General features: G+C 42.9%; 1 protein-coding gene across 6 annotated transcripts in view; it reads left to right on the top strand.

Annotated features, from left to right (window-relative positions):
* Positions 1 to 20,736, top strand: part of magi3b (membrane associated guanylate kinase, WW and PDZ domain containing 3b) — a 227,615-nt gene that overhangs the window by 181,827 nt on the left and 25,052 nt on the right. For all 6 annotated transcript variants that reach the window (XM_079509239.1, XM_079509238.1, XM_079509237.1 and 3 more), the window contains 5 exons: positions 1,201 to 1,280; positions 2,636 to 2,693; positions 4,862 to 4,962; positions 14,848 to 15,039; positions 19,405 to 19,727. In XM_079509239.1, coding sequence (XP_079365365.1) covers positions 1,201 to 1,280; positions 2,636 to 2,693; positions 4,862 to 4,962; positions 14,848 to 15,039; positions 19,405 to 19,727 — 754 coding nt within the window. The remainder of the gene's footprint in view (positions 1 to 1,200; positions 1,281 to 2,635; positions 2,694 to 4,861; positions 4,963 to 14,847; positions 15,040 to 19,404; positions 19,728 to 20,736) is intronic.

The raw sequence follows: 20,736 nt of genomic DNA, 5'->3' as shown, positions 1-20,736 counted from the left end.
AGTAAACTGGGCCAGAGTTGGCTCCGTACTTCCGTTTCCGTCTACACCAAATTTCTTTGCCAAAAAAAACAAGCTGGTCTACAAGCCATGTGACGCAGTGTGAGCTTGTAGATCATCTGCTTTTTTGGGCAAATGATAACCCCAGAATATGGATGCCGGGGTTTAAGTGCTTAGTCTTCTTCCCCCCCCCCCCCCCCCCCTGTCGTACGACACAGGCATAAACTCTTTCCTGGTCAAGGTTAACAAAGTATCAATGAGCCTTTTTAGACTCTAAAGTACATCCACACAGAACGAAAATGTTGCAACACAATTTGTATTCAGAGCTAGGATTTTCTTTTTACCACGAATAAAGGCATCAACTATATGACTTTTAGTTTTGATATACTTGCCAGCTATTTCCGTGTTGTTTATTCGTCACACTCCTGGGATCTAGACGCTTACTCCTGCTGACAGACACAGCTCTTTCCAGAGGCTTTTCTTTTACACAACAACACAACAAAGTTCTTCTTGGCTCTGCATGAAGACAACTTTGGCTGTTTGATTGTTCTGGGAAAATCAATACTTTGCTTTTAGAACAATGGGGTAAATATAGTCCTCTCTGGGGCCATTGTGTTTTTATTTTAGTAATACATGTTTGGCTTTGAGCCACATGTATTAGCCCTCATCATCTCAGGAGACCGTTATGAATGCTGTTTTCGATATCCTGCCTGATTTCACATCTAAGCTGATTAAGGCGTTGAAAGATGAAGTGTTTTTCCCCCTCCATATTTGTATTTATTTGTTTCTTTCAGAAATGCATGTCTAAACATACTGTTTATGTTGTTATTGACTGCTGTGGCTTTTCTGTGTGTCATTTCATCCTCATAAAACAGGAATATTCTGTAGTTGTCCAATTCCTGTCATAGCTTTGCCATAAGTCCCATGTCAGGTTAAGGGCGGGAACCCCTTTTGGTGTTAGCATCATGTTATGCTTTAGCTATTGAAACATAGCAGATCTACAAGCTCATAGCGCGCCACCGAGTGGCGCGCTACGAGCTTGTAGGTCTGCTATTGATCTCAGGTCAAAATGGGTTAACCACTTGAACCCCAGCATCCCTATTCTGGAGGGAACATTCGCCAACAAAAGGCAGAAGGTGTACAGTTGCAACTCAGGTCTGTTTCTGCCACAGATAAGTAATTGGTGCCCTCTGTCTTCCACAGTCACAACACCAAGTGCACCACATGGCTGGACCCCCGGCTGGCCAAAAAAGCCAAGCCCCCTGAGAAGTGTGAGGACGGAGGTATGTATAACAGTGGTTTTCAACTCTTTTCATTTACAGTAATAGGCCATTATTTATTCGGCATTTGAGCCATGGACCACCATTTGATGAGATTTAGCCTGTCAGACCCAAACACCTGTAGTATTTTGTTGTCGTTGAATATGATTTTGTCTGCAATTCCATGCTGTCAATGTTGGTATCATAGGAGAGACAAGAGCCAAACGTTGATCAAATGAACAATTGATCTTCTATACATTCTCTAATTGTGTAGAATTGTAAATTAAGTAATGCAGATGTTCAACAATAATTTAACTCTTGAGAGCGTAAAAGGACGTAAGTGTGAGTGCCACGTATCGGCCGATTCCTTTATTATTTTAAAATATACCAAATTGTAGCAGTAGTTCTAACTTCATTCTCAATACTTAATAATATAACACACATACTACAGTACTATGCACTGAACACTGACCCAGTATAGCATCATTAACTACTGCACAGGGCTTTCTACAGTACATGGGCATACAGTGTAACTACCACATGCCTCACATCATACCATGCGCTGTTTCACGCACGTTCACACAGCTTCATCAAATATGCATTGCCAACTAGGCCGGGCGGATGTTACAAGATTGTGTGATGTCTTTTAAAATCACACTTAGCGTAATACATGCCTCCTAGCGTCACGGGTCACGTGTGCCTTGTTTCTCTCTCTATTGGGGGTCTTGTCCCTCCCTCTGCCTGGGATTCCAGACGTGCTGTCCTGGTCCCTAGTTTGGTAATGTGGGCTAAGTGCGAGCAGAGGCAGAGAAACGATGTGTCTGAAACACTGGGAACCCTTCAAGCCCATTTTTAATGGATTTCTACAGGCAGTTGGAAATCTAGTCGGCGCACTGCCTTTGAAAAGCAACTCCAAAGCGCTCTCTTGCGTGAAGAGCTCTCTTCTTTTCCCCTCCTCTCTCTCTCTCTCTCTCTCTCTCTCTCTCTCTCTCTCTCTCCCCCTCTCTCTCTCCCTCTCCCTCGCTTTCTCCCTCTATGTTCCTCATATGTTCATCAGGGCGTGATGTACATTAGCTATTCCGGCCAGCATGCTCGTTAAATCCACACACACACACACACACACACACACACACACACACACACACACACACAGGAAAAAAGTTCACCGAATCATTCTAGTGTCTTTTTATGGCCACGTTCTAATGCTAAACACCCAGGCGAGGTGAAAGAAATACTACACCGTTTTTGGTGTTTGGATAATAGTGAGCCCGTGTTCTACACTGCTCTTCCATTCTCTGTTATCTGTCGGCAGTGTGCATGTGTATTTGCATGTTGTCTGTGTGTGTATCAACCCAAAGGCTCTCTTCCTCTTTCTGCAGAGCTGCCCTACGGCTGGGAAGAGATTGATGACCCTCAGTATGGGACATACTATGTTGAGTAAGTTCCCTTGCTGTCTCATTCTTCTCCTTGTTTCTTTCTTTTTTTCGTATCGCGCTGTATTGCAGCATTTGTTTCTTTCATGTGTCCCGCTGAGACACGCATTTTGCCGGCAGGGGCGGTCAAAGTGCATAGGCACATTACTTTACATTGGTACAGTAAGTGCACATATGAATTAGCCATGTAGAGGAATGGCATGCGTCAATACGGTCTAAAAATAACGTGAGCTATAGCCGATGCAGCACACGCTGCTTATTTTCACGACATTTTCAGCTGACATGAAGAGGCCTTGTGTGTGTGCGTGCGTGCGTGCGTGCGTGCGTGCGTGCGTGCGTGCGTGCGTGCGTGCGTGCGCGCGTGTGTGTGTGTGCGCGTGCGTGCGTGCGCACTGTTTATGTAACGCTCAGGAAGGGAGGCAAACACCTTGAGAGCTGTAGGAGCCTCCTGATGGAGATTCTGCTGTTATTTCTTATAGTAGGCGGTAAACAAACTCTGCGAACAAATGTAATGAGTTAACACACAAACGGGAAATATAGGAAGCACATGTCTACAGGGGCACAAGGGGGCGGTCCCAAGGTTGAGGCTCCTGTAATAGAGGGCATTGCAAGTGGACTCACATTAGTGTGTGTGTGCACATGTGTGTGTGTCTCAATGAGTGCTGTACATGTGTTCGGTGTGTGTCTATTGTCAGTTTCACAAAATGAGCTTTTGTGCATACCATGCCAGCATGAAATCAGCTAAACACAGCCCGTACAGGGAGAGAAAGAGAGAGGAGGTAGAATTTCAACTAGAATGCTGGAGACAGTGTGTGTGTGTGTGGGGAGGGATGAAAAGAGAGGTAACAATCTGTTCTGATGCAAAGAAAATGGGAACACTGTGGTGGGCTTATTGCTCTGGCTCCACAACGATCCCTCCCAGGCAGATGAGACGGAGTGAAAACCTTAACGCTGCTTGGACAAGACAGACAAGAGTCAGTTATGGTGCCATAAATGCAAAAATGATCACAGTAGGAAAAAGGCGTTTGCTTTGTATGCCAGTGGAGCAGCAGGCTGTTTACCTCATTGAGGGTATATCTGGCAGTCACGCTTGTATTCCCTACAATATTAGTTGGTTAAAAACCATATACCCCCACTCTGACTCATACCAGAGGATGCTGGCCAGCCTTTATGCGTACTCTGCTGCTGAATACATTTATAATGGCGCCGGCCTATAGTGTGCCTGTATTAGTAATGCATGGTTCCTTTATGGGAAAATGCATTTATAATTGATTGCATAGTGCATACAGATGGCTTATCATGAAGCTCCATATATATATGAGAGGTGTATGTATAATATGAATGTGGCCTTGTGGATTGCTACACAGTATACAATCCTCACTAATTTATCCATTTGTGCAAATGGACCTGGAAGGGTTCAATACAGGTCCTTTCGGTTACAGGTTACAGGATTCTACAGTGAAAGCTCTTATGGTTGCTGTTGGTTGATGTTGTTGTTAAATGCATTTATAAATGCTGCATTTATATAGCACCTTTATCCAAGGTGCTTCATATAGATTGTGCATTACATTCAACCATTCACACACAAACCATGCAAGGCACCAACCTGCACATCGGGAGCAATTAGGGGTTGAGTTCTTGAGTCTTGCTCAAGGACACTTCAACCTGGATACCTTGTGGTTCCCAAGTGGCCACTCTACCCCTGAGCTACTGGCGCCCCTATTGTTGTTGTTTTGTTTGTTTATGACTGGGGATGGATTCTCTATGCTTATTCTGACACACATTCACACCTGAGAGCTTAGTTCCCATCACAACCAAATTCATAGGATCTGTGCATTAGTTGTCTCAGGTTTCCTGTTACAATTAATTTTCCCATAGCTTTGTTTGATTGGCTCAGCAGCAGATTTGAACCATAAGCATGTGACTCTGCTGCTAAGCCAGTCAAACAAAGCTATTGGAAAGTGTTTTTTGTCAAATGTTCGCCTGTTATGGCCCAGAATAGGGCCACTGGGGTTCAAGTGGCTAACCTCTGCCTTTGTGTTCCTATTGTAGCCATATCAACCAGACCTCTGCCTTTGTGTTCCTATTGTAGCCATATCAACCAGACCTCTGCCTTTGTGTTCCTATTGTAGCCATATCAACCAGACCTCTGCCTTTGTGTTCCTATTGTAGCCATATCAACCAGAGGACCCAGTTTGAGAACCCCGTCCTGGAGGCTAAGAGGAAGTTGACACAGGCGGCCGCACACCAAAAGGCAGTGACCGCCCCACAAGGTAACCACAGTGCTGATGTATGTATGCTATAAAGACAACTGAACCACAGTACTGATGTACGCTATAAAGACAAGGTAACCACAGTACTGATGTACGCTATAAAGACAAGGTAACCACAGTGCTGATGTATGTATGCTATAAAGACAACTGAACCACACTACTGATGTACGCTATAAAGACAAGGTAACCACAGTGCTGATGTATGTATGCTATAAAGACAACTGAACCACGGTACTGATGTACGCTATAAAGACAAGGTAACCACAGTGCTGATGTATGTATGCTATAAAGACAACTGAACCACGGTACTGATGTACGCTATAAAGACAAGGTAACCACAGTGCTGATGTATGTACGCTATAAAGACAAGGTAACCACAGTGCGGATGTATGTACGCTATAAAGACAAGGTAACCACAGTACTGATGTACGCTATAAAGACAACTGAACCACACTACTGATGTACGCTATAAAGACAAGGTAACCACAGTGCTGATGTATGTATGCTATAAAGACAACTGAACCACAGTACTGATGTACGCTATAAAGACAAGGTAACCACAGTACTGATGTACGCTATAAAGACAAGGTAACCACAGTGCTGATGTATGTATGCTATAAAGACAACTGAACCACACTACTGATGTACGCTATAAAGACAAGGTAACCACAGTGCTGATGTATGTACGCTATAAAGACAAGGTAACCACAGTACTGATGTACGCTATAAAGACAAGGTAACCACAGTGCTGATGTATGTATGCTATAAAGACAACTGAACCACACTACTGATGTACGCTATAAAGACAAGGTAACCACAGTGCTGATGTATGTATGCTATAAAGACAACTGAACCACGGTACTGATGTACGCTATAAAGACAAGGTAACCACAGTGCTGATGTATGTATGCTATAAAGACAACTGAACCACAGTACTGATGTACGCTATAAAGACAAGGTAACCACAGTGCTGATGTATGTACGCTATAAAGACAAGGTAACCACAGTGCTGATGTATGTACGCTATAAAGACAAGGTAACCACAGTACTGATGTACGCTATAAAGACAACTGAACCACACTACTGATGTACGCTATAAAGACAAGGTAACCACAGTGCTGATGTATGTATGCTATAAAGACAACTGAACCACAGTACTGATGTACGCTATAAAGACAAGGTAACCACAGTACTGATGTACGCTATAAAGACAAGGTAACCACAGTGCTGATGTATGTATGCTATAAAGACAACTGAACCACACTACTGATGTACGCTATAAAGACAAGGTAACCACAGTGCTGATGTATGTACGCTATAAAGACAAGGTAACCACAGTACTGATGTACGCTATAAAGACAAGGTAACCACAGTGCTGATGTATGTACGCTATAAAGACAAGGTAACCACAGTACTGATGTACGCTATAAAGACAAGGTAACCACAGTACTGATGTACGCTATAAAGACAAGGTAACCACAGTACTGATGTACGCTATAAAGACAAGGTAACCACAGTGCTGATGTATGTATGCTATAAAGACAACTGAACCACAGTACTGATGTACGCTATAAAGACAAGGTAACCACAGTACTGATGTACGCTATAAAGACAAGGTAACCACAGCACTGATGTGCTCAATAAAGACAAGATAACCATTTGTTTCTGTGTAATCGTCTTACTGGCTGCACCAGTAATATAAAGAAATATCATGGCTGCACTAGCGCATATCTTCCGTTAAAAGGGATCAGACCTTTAAAGAATGACATCAATTATTGCCCCCCTGCTTGCTACTCTGCAGGAGAGTGTGTTATGAGTCACTTTAATGACTGATAAATGTGGTCGTAGATTCTGATAATGTCGTTATATAAAACTTTTAATGCTTACTTTCCTCCTCGTCTTGCCACAATCTTATTTCACCAAGATTTTGAAAAGAAGATAAAGACATAATTTATTTTTCTTTACCTTGAGTGTCTGTCTTAATATTTATTTTGCACGCTGACAGCAGGCCAAGGACCTCAGTTGTCCAATATCTTTCAAATATTCGTTCGATCAACGACAACTATGTCGCTTTATAGTATAATATGACAAGATACCGTGACTGCCGGGATTGTTTAATTACCTTTGGAGCATACGCCGAAGTATTTGTGCCTTTGATCCATGAAAATCCTCCAGAAAATAGTCCCATGATTTGTTGCCTCGCCGAAAAATAATCCACCGTCGTGATGCGGAAGAACCACAAACAGAAAAGGTGGATGGATCCAAGCCTAAAACCCTGTTCACTTGCATTGAACTTTTCCCAGAATCCCTTGCAGCTTAGTGCACGCGTCGATTTCCGGTTACGTCATCATAACGCGTCGGCCCCTGTCTTTCCATATAGTGTGGAAAGACAATGAAATTTAAGTGCGTTGTATGGCGGGTTATGCTGTCAAACTGTTAACCCTCAATACTTGTAAACTTGACCTTTTGCTCTGTACTTAATCTGCTCTTTTCCCCCTCTACACCAAGCCTCTTTGCCCGAAAATAGACGATATAGACATGTAGATCTGCTATTATTTGCTAAAGTTGTCCTCAGAATAGGAATGCTATAGGGTTCAAGTGTTTAATGGAAAATGGAAAGTAGTAACTGTGACGACCCTCTGTTGAAGACCCCATGCCTAATGCATATCAAACTGCATTGAGAATCACTGGTGTAGATCATAGAGATGCACAATATAATTGGTATCGTATCGAAATATCGGCCATATCGGCCATGAATATGCCATATCGGTATCGAACAGATCTCAAAATAATCCAGAGTAGTTTCACCGATATTGATGACAGAATAATAATGTGACCGTCAATGGCTTTGCACTCGCAGAGCAGCCAGTCTGCCTGTCTCTGTCTTTTTAACAGTGGGGAGGGGGGCTTACCGTCTACATTTTCACCTGCAAATGTTTTGAGTGCAATGAGTTCAATATAAATATAATATAATAATGTAATATATCGGAATCTATATCGGCCGATATGACCTCGCAAATAATCGGAGATCGGATATTGGTCATAATTTCAATATCGTGCATATCTAGTACGTATATATTGAATGTGTATGTAGAGAGAGGGAGGGAGACGGTAGAGATGACGTACTGTACAACTGGCATGTCACATGCCCTCGTGCTACTCTTGAAACTTTCCTGCATACAGTACATGGCTATTATATTAGGGCATGCACTGACTGTATCCTGGTGGAGATTTGCGTTCTGCTGAGCTTTTCCTCTTTCCCCTTTCATCTTTCAACACTGCGATATACTGCGCTCCGCTCTTTTGGTTGCCACATAAACCCACTGACGTTTCTGGCATAATAAACATTATGAATTAAATATGCTTTCATTACTGCAGATGTATAATAGATTACAGTGCTTTGACAGGGAAGAGCGACAATAATGCTCAGGCAAATGGTTTCAGCGTGTGCGAGAGGCAACGTGCATGGAGGGAGTGTTTTCAGCGTGTGCGAGAGGCAACATGCATGGAGGGAGTGTTTTCAGCGTGTGCGAGAGGCAACATGCATGGAGGGAGTGTTTTCAGCGTGTGCGAGAGGCAACATGCATGGAGGGAGTGTTTTTAGTGTGCGAGAGGCAACATGCATGGAGGGAGTGTTTTCAGCGTGTGCGAGAGGCAACATGCATGGAGGGGGTGTTTTCAGCGTGTGCGAGAGGCAACATGCATGGAGGGAGTGTTTTCAGCGTGTGCGAGAGGCAACATGCATGGAGGGAGTGTTTTCAGCGTGTGCGAGAGGCAACATGCATGGAGGGAGTGTTTTTAGTGTGCGAGAGGCAACATGCATGGAGGGAGTGTTTTCAGTGTGTGCGAGAGGCAACATGCATGGAGGGAGTGTTTTCAGCGTGTGCGAGAGGCAACATGCATGGAGGGAGTGTTTTCAGCGTGTGCGAGAGGCAACATGCACGGAGGGAGTGTTTTCAGTGTGCGTGCATGGAGGGAGTGTTTTTAGTGTGCGAGAGGCAACATGCATGGAGGGAGTGGTTTTAGTGTGCGAGAGGCAACATGCATGGAGGGAGTGGTTTTAGTGCCGCACATGGCAGTGGCACCAACACATCAGAGAGGCCAATAATCAGAAATAGTGCAATTAAATACTGAAATTAAAGGTAGGAAAACTATAAGTGACTTTCTTTAGTTAAAATAAGTGTTAAATAGCTGTATATTCTGATAGTACTCATTGCTGTGTACTGTAGAGTGTTTGTTCAGTAACAGGAGTCTCCATATGCTCTTTATTAAACAGGTCAGGATACCAGTTTTATCCAAACAGGATAAAACTGCAGATTAACTCCAAGAACTCCAAGTTAAATTGGAAGTGATTACACAAAGAAATGAGCAGACAAAATTGGAACTGGAGTTCAGTATCAAATTTAAGCCGAATGGGAACCGTGAGGTTTCCAGTTTTATCCCAGGCTCCCTCAGAGTTGGTGTCGAAGTCTCCTTGAGCAAGACTCTGAACCCCTAATTGCTCCCGATGTGCAGGTTGGTGCCTTGCAATGGTTTCCTCCACCATCAGTGTATGGGTGTATGGGTAATGTATGGGTGAATGTAATGCACAATCTATGTAAAGCGCTTTGGATAAATTTGCGCTATATAAATGCACAATTTTATATACACTATGGGCATGCCAATGGCCATGGGTATATCCATTTGTATTGGCGGTTGATCTCCATACATCATGCCTATACTTCATGCCTATATTAAGGACAACCGCCTATTTGACACCGGGCACGACAATCCCTCGAGTGTGAAGTCGTTCGGTCGCATGCTTCTTGAGACATGAGTGAACTACAGATACACGGACATTGACAAGAGACATGAGTGAACTACAAATACACAGACATTGACAAGAGACATGAGTGAACTACAGATACACGGACATTGACAAGAGACATGAGTGAACTACAAATACACAGACATTGACAAGAGACATGAGTGAACTACAAATACACAGACATTGACAAGAGACATGAGTGAACTACAGATACACGGACATTGACAAGCGCACAGACGGACGGACAGAGATTTTGCACATTTACAGTAGGGGAATACTTGCTCAGTAATCATAAAAGTTTGAAACGATCGTGATATTGATTTTATCGGCCAGCCTTAATCAGAAATCCAGACAGATGTGTATAGGACATGTTCCTCTGATTACACAACCTAGTGAGCTGTCAGCTTCTTGTTACAGTATGGTCCAGAAAAGGTTGGGAAGCACTGGTTTAGAGTGACTCACCTGTAATGTTTATCTCACACGCAGAACACCAGGGTTCCACGGCCTCTTTCCATTTATTAGTTGACTAAACAGTTAACACCTTGCTTGCCCGGACCTATTTAATCCATTTAATCCATGTGCCCATCATTTATAGCGCCCGGACCACTTTTACCGGCGCATCGGAGGTTGTTGTGCATGTCTGTGTAGCAGCTAACAATAGCCACACCACTCTAGAGTCGATCGACAACAACGGGAGGTAAGAATAAATCTATCGCGACTAGCGACTGGACCGCAGATCTTTTTTCAGAATTAGACGGGATGATTTAGATCGGGAGTTATAACGTTTTAAGATTTTCGTTTTCGTCAGCTAAACAGGCAGGGAACATTTTCGATGACGTGTCACTGTTTGACACGTCATCGGATCGGGCAACAATCGCTCCTAGGCTGTGGAGCGATGCGAACGGTTTTGATATCATTAATCTCCGTCCTATTTATCAATCTCCGGCTTGGGCACTTGACCATGACCTTGAACTTGACAGAGATCTCCGCCCCAGGCCTCCATGGTGTTAACAGTTACTGTACCAGGTACTGTCTGTCAGGTCTAAAGAGGTTAATAACCTCTTTAGACCTGATACACAATTAGTTGTGCGACATTGTGACGTTTCACAACACATTGTGTACATTGAACATTGAACACATTGAACACATTGAACACGTTCTGAGCTTGTAGATCATCAGTTACTTTTGGTGTGCAACGTATGTAACTTATATAACTATATAATTTAGTATTTTGCATTTAGTATCCATGCAAGAGACTTTTTTTTTTCTATTCTACTACTTGATACTCTTTTAGGCATATGTTACAATTAGAGTAGCAACCTGTGCATTACTATAACATTGATTTTAAAGTGACGTACAGTGATGTAAAATGTTATAGACATATACCATAGTATTGATATCATGGCTGTTAACATCATTTTAAATAACATGTATTCAGTGATGCTGAATTGTTTCTCTAGGGACATATAATATAACTCTCTTTGGTCACACATTAACACATAAAAAAGGAAATCACAGCTGTTGGATGCTGTGGATCTTATGGCTCCTCTGCCTATGACCTTCAAAGCCTGCCCACAAACACTGGCACACACTGCTCCCCTGGGCATGGCTGCATGCGAAGCATACCCTGGCAAAGGCCCCCCTCATTTTCTCTCTCTTTAATCTCTCTGTTGCGTTCTCTCTCTCTCTCTCTCTCTCTCTCTCTCTCTCTCTCTCTCTCTCTCTCTCTCTCTCTCTCTCTCTCTCTTTCTGTCACTGTTTCTTGATCTGTCACTTCACTCACCCTCTTTCTTCTCTTCCTTCTTGCTCTCTATCTCCACTCCCTCAGTATGTTCACTCAGACAGTCAGGTTAGCGCCACCAGAGAGAGGGAGAGAGAGCCGTCCACGTTGAGTCCATCAACCAATTTAAATGTGATTATGTAAATGTGCTTCGCTTGATCCATGCAACAGGACATCTGGAGCCCACACTGACACATTAACTTCTACTCGCAGGCCTCCATATTATATCGATGGATGCTGCCTGCAGCTGCACACTCACATCTCATGGGAGTGTTTTTCATTTCAATTCCACTGAAGCTACAAACACTTTCAAATAAATTGTTCTACTGGCTGACGTGGCCATGCACAACTGTGGGGAAATGAGAGGAAGGCATTTGTTTGTAGTAGGGGTGCAACACTTCATCGAACGAATCGATTTAATGGATTATAAAAGTTCATCGCTATAATAATAACCGTCGTTATTTTGGGCATGTAGTTGTAGGTGAAAGGTAAAAAATCACACCCGTGTGAAGTGAGGGGCGCTAATATATTAAAGTCTAACTCATGTTGATTAGGTGATGTAATGGTGATGTAAAACAAACGGTGCAAACACAAACATTAAACGCCATTAACAATAAAGAGACAATATGACGTAAAAGACACATTATGACGTAAATATTTCCTTCATTGTCAATGCGTTTACTAAACAAACTTTGAACTACAGACAAACATTAAAAAAAATATATATATATATATATATATATATATATATATATATATATATATATGAGACAAAAAAGGGGACTCCTGCACATCCAAAAAGACCCGTGGGAGGTGCAAGTCTAGTTAGCAGGCATAGACATCAAAAAGGGAAAAAATACCTTCCAACTGCACACTCCAGGGAACAGGTTCCCTGGAGTGTGCAGTCCCTTCCTTGGAAGGTTTCTTTCCCCTTTTTGATATATATATATAAACAAATTAGCAATTTTTGCATGACACCGTTGTGTGGTGGAAGTATAAAATAGCACTTCAATGGTTAATTGTGTAAAAGTGATGGAAGTTGGAGATCCATTCCCCACCCGGCTATGCAATACCCGTTGTAACCGTGTCAGAGTACCCGTTACACCCATCTGTCTGTGTCCTTTTTATGCCCATATATGGAGATTTCTGTATCTGTCTCTCTGTGTCCCTATATTCCTATATAATTATGGATTTCTGTGTCAGGCATGCCCAAATATGAAGTGTTGTGATGTCAGAACAGGCCACCTCCATACAGTATATGGAGATATAGGGGGGATCAGGTCCAGAGCCCAGGCAGAGGCTTTTGTGCTGGTTCTGGACAACCGGCTATCCGACGGACTCGACACCAGGTACTGCACTCCCTGTGGTGGTGTGGAACGTGTGTGTCGAATTTAAAGTCGGTGGGGAGAATGGTTTTCGAGTTACATGGATTTCAGACGTACACACGTACGTACGTGCGTATGTACACACAGAGACTTGGTGCATTTATAGATAGATATTGATAGAATAATTGCTAGCTAAGAAAATAATTGATAGTTGCAGCCCTAGTTTGTAGTTTAGCTATCTGGCCACATTGCTGGAAGTCTGTTAAAACATTTCATCCTCCTCTACAATGTATTGGTCCCTCAGCATGTCAAGGCACCATGTTGTGGAGTCAGGACATGTCGGGGTTCAAGCTTAGACTTTGACCTTTGCCAAATGTCACGCTGTCTCTCGTTCCTATTCACCTGACCACCTGCAGTTTGCCAAATCCTGAAGCAGAACTCTGTGAAATTGGTATACTTGGTTATTCAACAAAATGTGTAACCTCACTGAAGAGTTTAACCTAACTATACAAGCTTAACCTAACCCAAGGACAAAATAAATAATTTTTCTTGCAATTGTAGGTTTACAGGCATAGTGATGATTCCACACACTGTGACATTCCCTCTAAATGTCAACCCCGTTCAATTCACCATATTCTCAAAAAGAGAATTATATTCTCTTTTTGCGGTGCATCATTCTTGTGTAGATCGAGTAAAGCTAACCTTTTCCATTTATACAATGCTGCCGTCTTCTCCAGCAGGCTATGGGTTTCACTCTTTCTGAGCCAAATAAGAAAGAAGCCAATTCGGGCCAGAGACAAGTCAGGCAAGCGAGAAGGTTGGGAAATAAATGGTGTGCCCGTGATCCAAAGTGCTGATAGCACAGTAATGCCAGATAGTGGCACTGCCCAATATAATGCAGTATGACCCTGACAGTTTGTGTGTGCGAGTGTGCGCGCCACAGCCGAGACACTGAACCCATATTGATGCTGCCATTATTATTATTATCATTATCCATAACCACTACAGCTCATCAGATAAGTAAATGAGAATCTATAAGGTTCATGCGTTATATTATCACTTGTTTCTATCTTTAGGTGTTCCGAGCAAGGTGTGTTTAATTAGTCAGTGTGTAACTTCTAATTGGAAATAGCTTTTTTGCCGTGTTGACATTTAGCATGTTACTATGTGTGGAATTGATGTACAATGCATCAATCAGAGGACTTTTCTGTGTTGCATGAAAAGTGTCATTAATCAGTGTTGCCACTTTTGATGCTGATTACCTATTCACTCTATCTCTCTCTCTGTACGCACGCACACGCACGCGCACACACACACAATCACACATACACACACACAATCACACATACATCCATACTATGCGTGCTGGCATTATTTCGCACCTTGATGTCTGGTCTCATATACTGCTTTGTGGACCTGTCAAAGTGTTAACACCTTTTTGCCTAACCTTTGCACGTATTATGTCGAACCTCATCCAGCTTGAATGTGCTATGTGTAATTGTGTATCTATCCGGTGCGGTATGTACCCGAGGTTAGACATGATACCACACACAGGTTGTGTAAACAGTTTCAAAGTCACCTTTGATGTGACAATTGGTCTTTTAGAAGTTCCTAAGGCTATACCTAAAACTAAAAGGCACGGAGAAGCAGCCATCAGCTATTATGGTCCTATAACGTGGAACAGCCTGCCGGTAAATCTGCGGCTCTCTGAATCCACCCACAGTTTCAAAATAAATCTTAAGACATACCTTTTTAACATTGCTTTTAACTAGGTCATATCATCATTCCTAGGTTTATTTGTAATTTTGAATGTTTTTCTTATTTTCTCTGTAAATGTTTTTAATGTTTAATTTGTAATCTGTGAAGCACATTGGGTTGCACTTGCTGTATGAAATGTGCTATACAAAACAAAGTTTTGATTGATTGATTGATTGACAATAACGTTGCTTGCGATTCTGACTATGCACACACAGGTAAGGGAGGAGCGTCCAGCTTCACGGCAGACCCCGGCCAGCTGCAGGGGGAGCTGTACCACACCGCTCTGAGGAAGAGCTCGCAGGGCTTTGGCTTCACCATCATCGGGGGCGACCGCACCGACGAGTTCCTGCAGGTTAAGAACGTCCTCAGCGACGGGCCAGCTGCCCTCGACAACAAGATGGCCTCCGGTGAGCAAAAGAATAATTACATCATAAGTACTCGAAGCAAACATAGACTTCATGGCTGGCAAACGATTTACATCATATAAGTGCTCTAAATAAAAATTCAAAAGTCCATAGACGTAATCTTCAAAAGCCATGCATGGGAGGGGCTAGCGCCCCTCAAAAAGAAGTGATGGAAGAAGTACTCACATTTTGGAAAATGGAAATACTCCAGCAAAGTAATCAAAATTATACTTAAGTACAGCACTTGAGTAAATGTACTTATAGTTACTTTCCACTTTTGGCATAAATCCTCAGTGGACACGCATAAACTCTTGCAGACCGCTTTTCAAAACCACAGCCACTCAACAACAATGACTACACTCACTACAGAGAGGCAGAAGGGAAGAGACAGAGTGGGTGGCGAGTGGGTAATATTATTCAAATTGTAAATAGTGGTTTTGCTGTTTTTAATGCTGGTGCAGCGAAGCCAACGGTGACATTTGCGTTGTGTTGAAGTGTTGAAGTGTTGTTGCGAAGTGTTTACCATTCTACTCCAATCTAGAGTATGTCTATCAGTTTCATCAAGATCAAAAGAACCATGTATCTTTCCACTTTGTTTTTCATAAACTAATGCCCTACTTTGTTGTGCAAGAGTGCTGCCAATCTACAAGCTCATCTACAGGCTCTATCCATAGCTCCATCTACAGGCTCTATCCATAGCTCCATCTACAGGCTCTATCCATAGCTCATCTACAGGCTCCATCCATAGCTCCATCTACAGGCTCTATCCATAGCTCATCTACAGGCTCTATCCATAGCTCATCTACAGGCTCCATCCATAGCTCATCTACAGGCTCTATCCATAGCTCATCTACAGGCTCCATCCATAGCTCCATCTACAGGCTCTATCCATAGCTCCATCTACAGGCTCTATCCATAGCTCCATCTACAGGCTCTATCCATAGCTCCATCTACAGGCTCTATCCATAGCTCATCTACAGGCACTATCCATAGCTCCATCTACAGGCTCTATCCATAGCTCCATCTACAGGCTCTATCCATAGCTCATCTACAGGCACTATCCATAGCTCCATCTACAGGCTCTATCCATAGCTCCATCTACAGGCTCTATCCATAGCTCCATCTACAGGCTCTATCCATAGCTCCATCTACAGGCTCTATCCATAGCTCCATCTACAGGCTCTATCCATAGCTCCATCTACAGGCTCTATCCATAGCTCCATCTACAGGCTCTATCCATAGCTCATCTACAATCTACAAGCTCATCTACAGGCTCTATCCATAGCTCCATCTACAGGCTCATCTACAGGCTCTATCCATAGCTCCATCTACAGGCTCATCTACAGGCTCTATCCATAGCTCCATCTACAGGCTCATCTACAGGCTCTATATCCATAGCTCCATCTACAATCTACAAGCTCATCTACAGGCTCTATCCATAGCTCCATCTACAATCTCCTTCATCATCTGGTTCCCAATACCTCGCTGTCAAAAGAAAACGTCAAACTTCAAATAGTCAACAACTGCTCTAAGCCTATAGCCTCATTCTATGAGCAGCAGGTCAGGGCAAAGGCCCATGGAGTCATGGGGAACACCATGTCCTTTACCCACACTTCCAACAAACACATTGGAAATTCCCTCTTGGGTGGCACCTATACCTCCCCTGGTGCTCCCTTTAAACAGCATAAGCACACTTCCCAGAAGAAGAATTTGCCTGCCGAACAAAGACGTAACCACTTGCACCCTAAAGCCCCTATTTTAGACATTCCATAATATGCAAGCATTTGGTGAAATAGAACATTCTGTGAAAATATCAGAAAATTGCATCTATGAAATCTCTTTCGCAGAATTCGGCTGGTTTCTGTGTAGAGATTAGACGAAGAGGGAGTAGAAGGAGGGGACCAAGAATAGACCTGGTGTACCCTAGTCAGTGAAGTATATAGGGTTTTAGTGTTTAAAGGACAATTCTGATCTTTGTCTGGAGTTAAAACTTGGCACATTTTGGACTATCGCATTATGTATTAATTTAACCTGTATGTTTTATACTGTTAGTTTTATGTTTAGGTTATCGGTTAATATGGTCTCAGGTACTGATACTGTCTCTTGTTTTTTTGTTGTTGTTTTTTTTAAACATGTTTATTGATTTTTCTTTACAACAACAATAGTAATTTCAAAACAATTATTCACATATATTTCCCCCCCCCCCACATCCCCAAATACAAACAAAATCTTCGAAGAAACATCAGGAAATGTCCATATTTACAGAACAAATTAAAAAAAATAAAAAATGTTAGGGTCTGTTTTAATGGTGCCCTACATTTTATTTTCCTCATGGACTATAAAGTGAAGTTGTATGTATTGTATTCAGTATTGTATTGTACAGTATATTGGCTTGTTCCAGAAGGGTCTTAAACACAGTTGTATTAACCATGCAAAGGTTCTTATTTGTGTCACATCTTTGTTAAAGTGATAGATACCTAAATAGATAGACAGACAGACAAAAATGGTTTTGATTTGACACTTGTCATACTCATATTAGTGTGCTGTAGCACACTCTCATGGGTTGCAACAGAGGCTCAGCCTCTGTGGTGAGCAGTGTTTGAAGATGCAATGTTTTTACTTGCAGTAAAAGTATACCACTGTGTAGAAATAATCTGTTAAATGTCCTGTATTCAAGTTTTTACTTGAGTACAAGTACTTGCATCAAAATATACTGTATTGTGAGCTTGTGGCTTAAGGACTTAATTGGGACTTAATTGGTATGTTTTGTAATACTTATGTAAATCTACAAAGTAGCCTCCAAGTTATCAATTAATTGCAGTGGACTAAAAACGACATTATCTGGCTCTGACAATAGAACAATAGAACAATAAAGTACTAACAAACGGATATTTGATTGATTAATTGCATACTTTATTAGTTGGAAATGTAAACAGAACGTGGTACAGTAAGACAAAAGGATAACAGAAAAAGGTCCTGGGGACTTGTAGAAGTCAGGACTCTTACACACAACAATACATGTCTGACAGTCATGTAAACAAAACCTAAATTTTTTAATTAAGAACAGTACTTCAAGTACTGTACTTGAGTACATGTACGTACTTTTCCATCCGGTGGAGAAGCTGCGTGCTTTGAGGCACAGAGGCAGAGCAGTGCAGTGCAATGCATTGTGGGCGTATGAAGCCATCTGACGTCTTTGTTGTCGACTTTTTGATCCTGCTATCGCCTTGCGGCTGTCTGCACATCCACAGCAGCTGTGTGTGTGTGTGTGTGTGTGTGTGTGTGTGTGTGTGTGTGTGTGTGTGTGTGTGTGTGTGTGTGTGTGTGTGTGTGTGTGTGTGTGTGTGTGTGTGTGTGTGTGTGTGTGTGTGTGTGTGTGTGTGTGTGTGTGTGTGTGTGTGTGTGTGTGTGTGCGTGCGTGCGTGTCTTAAACACAGCTGTATTAAACACGTGAGGAGTGTGAGTGTGCACGCACGCACACGTACAGTCTGCACACATACTGTATGTGTGTTTATGAGTCGCATGTGACAGGCATAATGGTAATGCATGACAGCAAACCAGGAGGTGAACCCAGGATGAAAGGTAAGAGGATATAAAAAGGAAGGGAATGAGGGAGGAGCAGGCAACGTGAATGCAGAGGAGAGAGGAGCCATGTATAGTAACATGAAATTAACGCTCTCTCCCAACGGCTCCACTTGGTTCCTTTTGTGCACTCTCAGAGTTACAGGTCCCTAAGGGTCTATTTTGTTCCTAACAACAACTTTCAATCTTTTAGTTGGGGACCTTCAAGGACTCTGGGGGGTCCCCAGACACAAACTTTTTCATGTCAAGGACACCCAAATTAATTCGTATTCGGCTGCAAACCCCCATCTGAAAATAATGTGTGCCAGAGAGGGAACCCCTAGCAAGCTTTGTTTTGTTAAAAATTTTAATGTTTCCAAAAAAAAATGTGACATGCATGTCTGTCTGTCTGGTGTACCAACAGGTGAGAAAGTGGCGCTGTTGAGCTTCACAAACATAGTTTTTAGTGTAACACCAATGTCTTTCAGTGACTATAACAAGTATTGTTCCACCACTCAGTTCAGACGGGTCTGATTTCTTTGGGGGGGAAACAGTCACTTTATACAAGTGGTTAAACTGATTTTGATGCTATAATAACTAATTTTGTTGGGGACCCCCTGGAACCCCCTCAAGGACCCCTGGAGGGTCTCTCTCTTTCCCTGTCTGTCATGTCTCACAACTTGAGCTGTCTGTAAATGTCTCCATATCCACACATCACCCAGTTCAACTCGACAAACTCAAATAATAATTAAAAAACACACTTCCTCCTCTCCTCTCTCTCTCTCTCTCTCTCTCTCCTCCGATAAGGTGACGTGATCGTGGAGATCAACGGGAAGTGCGTGCTGGGGAAGACCCACCCGGAGGTGGTGCAGATGTTCCAGTGCATCCACGTCAACCAGTACGTGGACATGGTGCTGTGCCGCGGCTACCCGTTGCCGCCCGACGTGGACCTGGGCGGCGACGACCCCCCTCCCCCCCTGCCCCCTCCTCCTCCGCCCCTGGCAGAGGCGGGGGAGGAGGAGGGGGGCGGCCGAGCAGGAGGAGGAGGAGGTGAGGTGGTGACGGCCGTGCCGCTCATCAACGGGCAGCCGCTGCTGGTGAAGGGCGACGTGCTGCATGGCTCCTCGCAGGTACAATCCTACAGATTAATCCACTTGAATGGGATTTAAAATATTATTACTTTGTCTACAAATCTCTCTGCAACATCTCAGACAGGCTGGAGCCATGTATGAACTATGAACCCCCCCTAGAACCCCTTAGGTCAGTGGTTGTCAAAGTCGGGTCCAGGCAGGGACTCTCAGGGTTGCTTTGAGGGGGTTCTAAATTGACCCTTACAAGTCTGTAACTCTGATGACAGTATACAAATGGAACCAAAGGGTCAATTTGTTTCCATTAATATACTGTCAGAGTTAACGGGGGGTCCTTGAAATGTAAACGTTTGAGAATCACTGCTACTTAGGTCAGCTGGGGCTGGTCCAGTTGGTCTAGTTAGAACAAAACACGTTGAAGCAGCATTTCCCAACCATGCACCACAAACATGGAATCATACTCCAGATTACAGTAGACAAGCCTCAATCCTATAGCCGTTTTTAAGTCTAAATTAAAAAACATATTTATTTAACATTGCTTACTCTACCCAATGATGGCTAAGAACAGTCTTGTGGACTTTAAATGAGCTGTGCTGTAAAAAAAAAAAAAAGGAAAAAAAAGAGAAGAGAAGAAAAAAAACGTTATATGCTCTTTTTAGAATTTTTAATTTAATTGTATCTTAAGTACACTGTTGCACTCTGATTGTCTTTTGGCTGTATAAATAAAGTTCCCTTGCCTTGCCTAAACACTACGTTTGATTGATTGAATACTTTATTAAAACAGTTTGTGTGCCACAGTACACTATGACGTAGTGGGTGTCACAGGTAGTGGCAGCAAGGTCTATGGACTTTTTTACGGAACTTTGATGACACTTGATGACTTCATCATCATTCATGCTCATTGATCATCATGATAAAAGGCGCTACTAACCCGGGCGGTTAACTCAACCGTCTGGTCTGGGACGGCGTGCCGCGGGTTCAACTTCCGATCCCGACGGCCTTTGCCGCGTGTCTTCCCCCCATCTCTCTCCCCATTTACTGTCAGACTATT

This window comes from Electrona antarctica (assembly GCF_951216825.1).
Source record: "Electrona antarctica genome assembly, chromosome: 9".
NCBI classification, from domain to species: Eukaryota; Metazoa; Chordata; class Actinopteri; order Myctophiformes; family Myctophidae; genus Electrona; species Electrona antarctica.
This window is presented reverse-complemented; position numbering and strand designations above follow the sequence as displayed.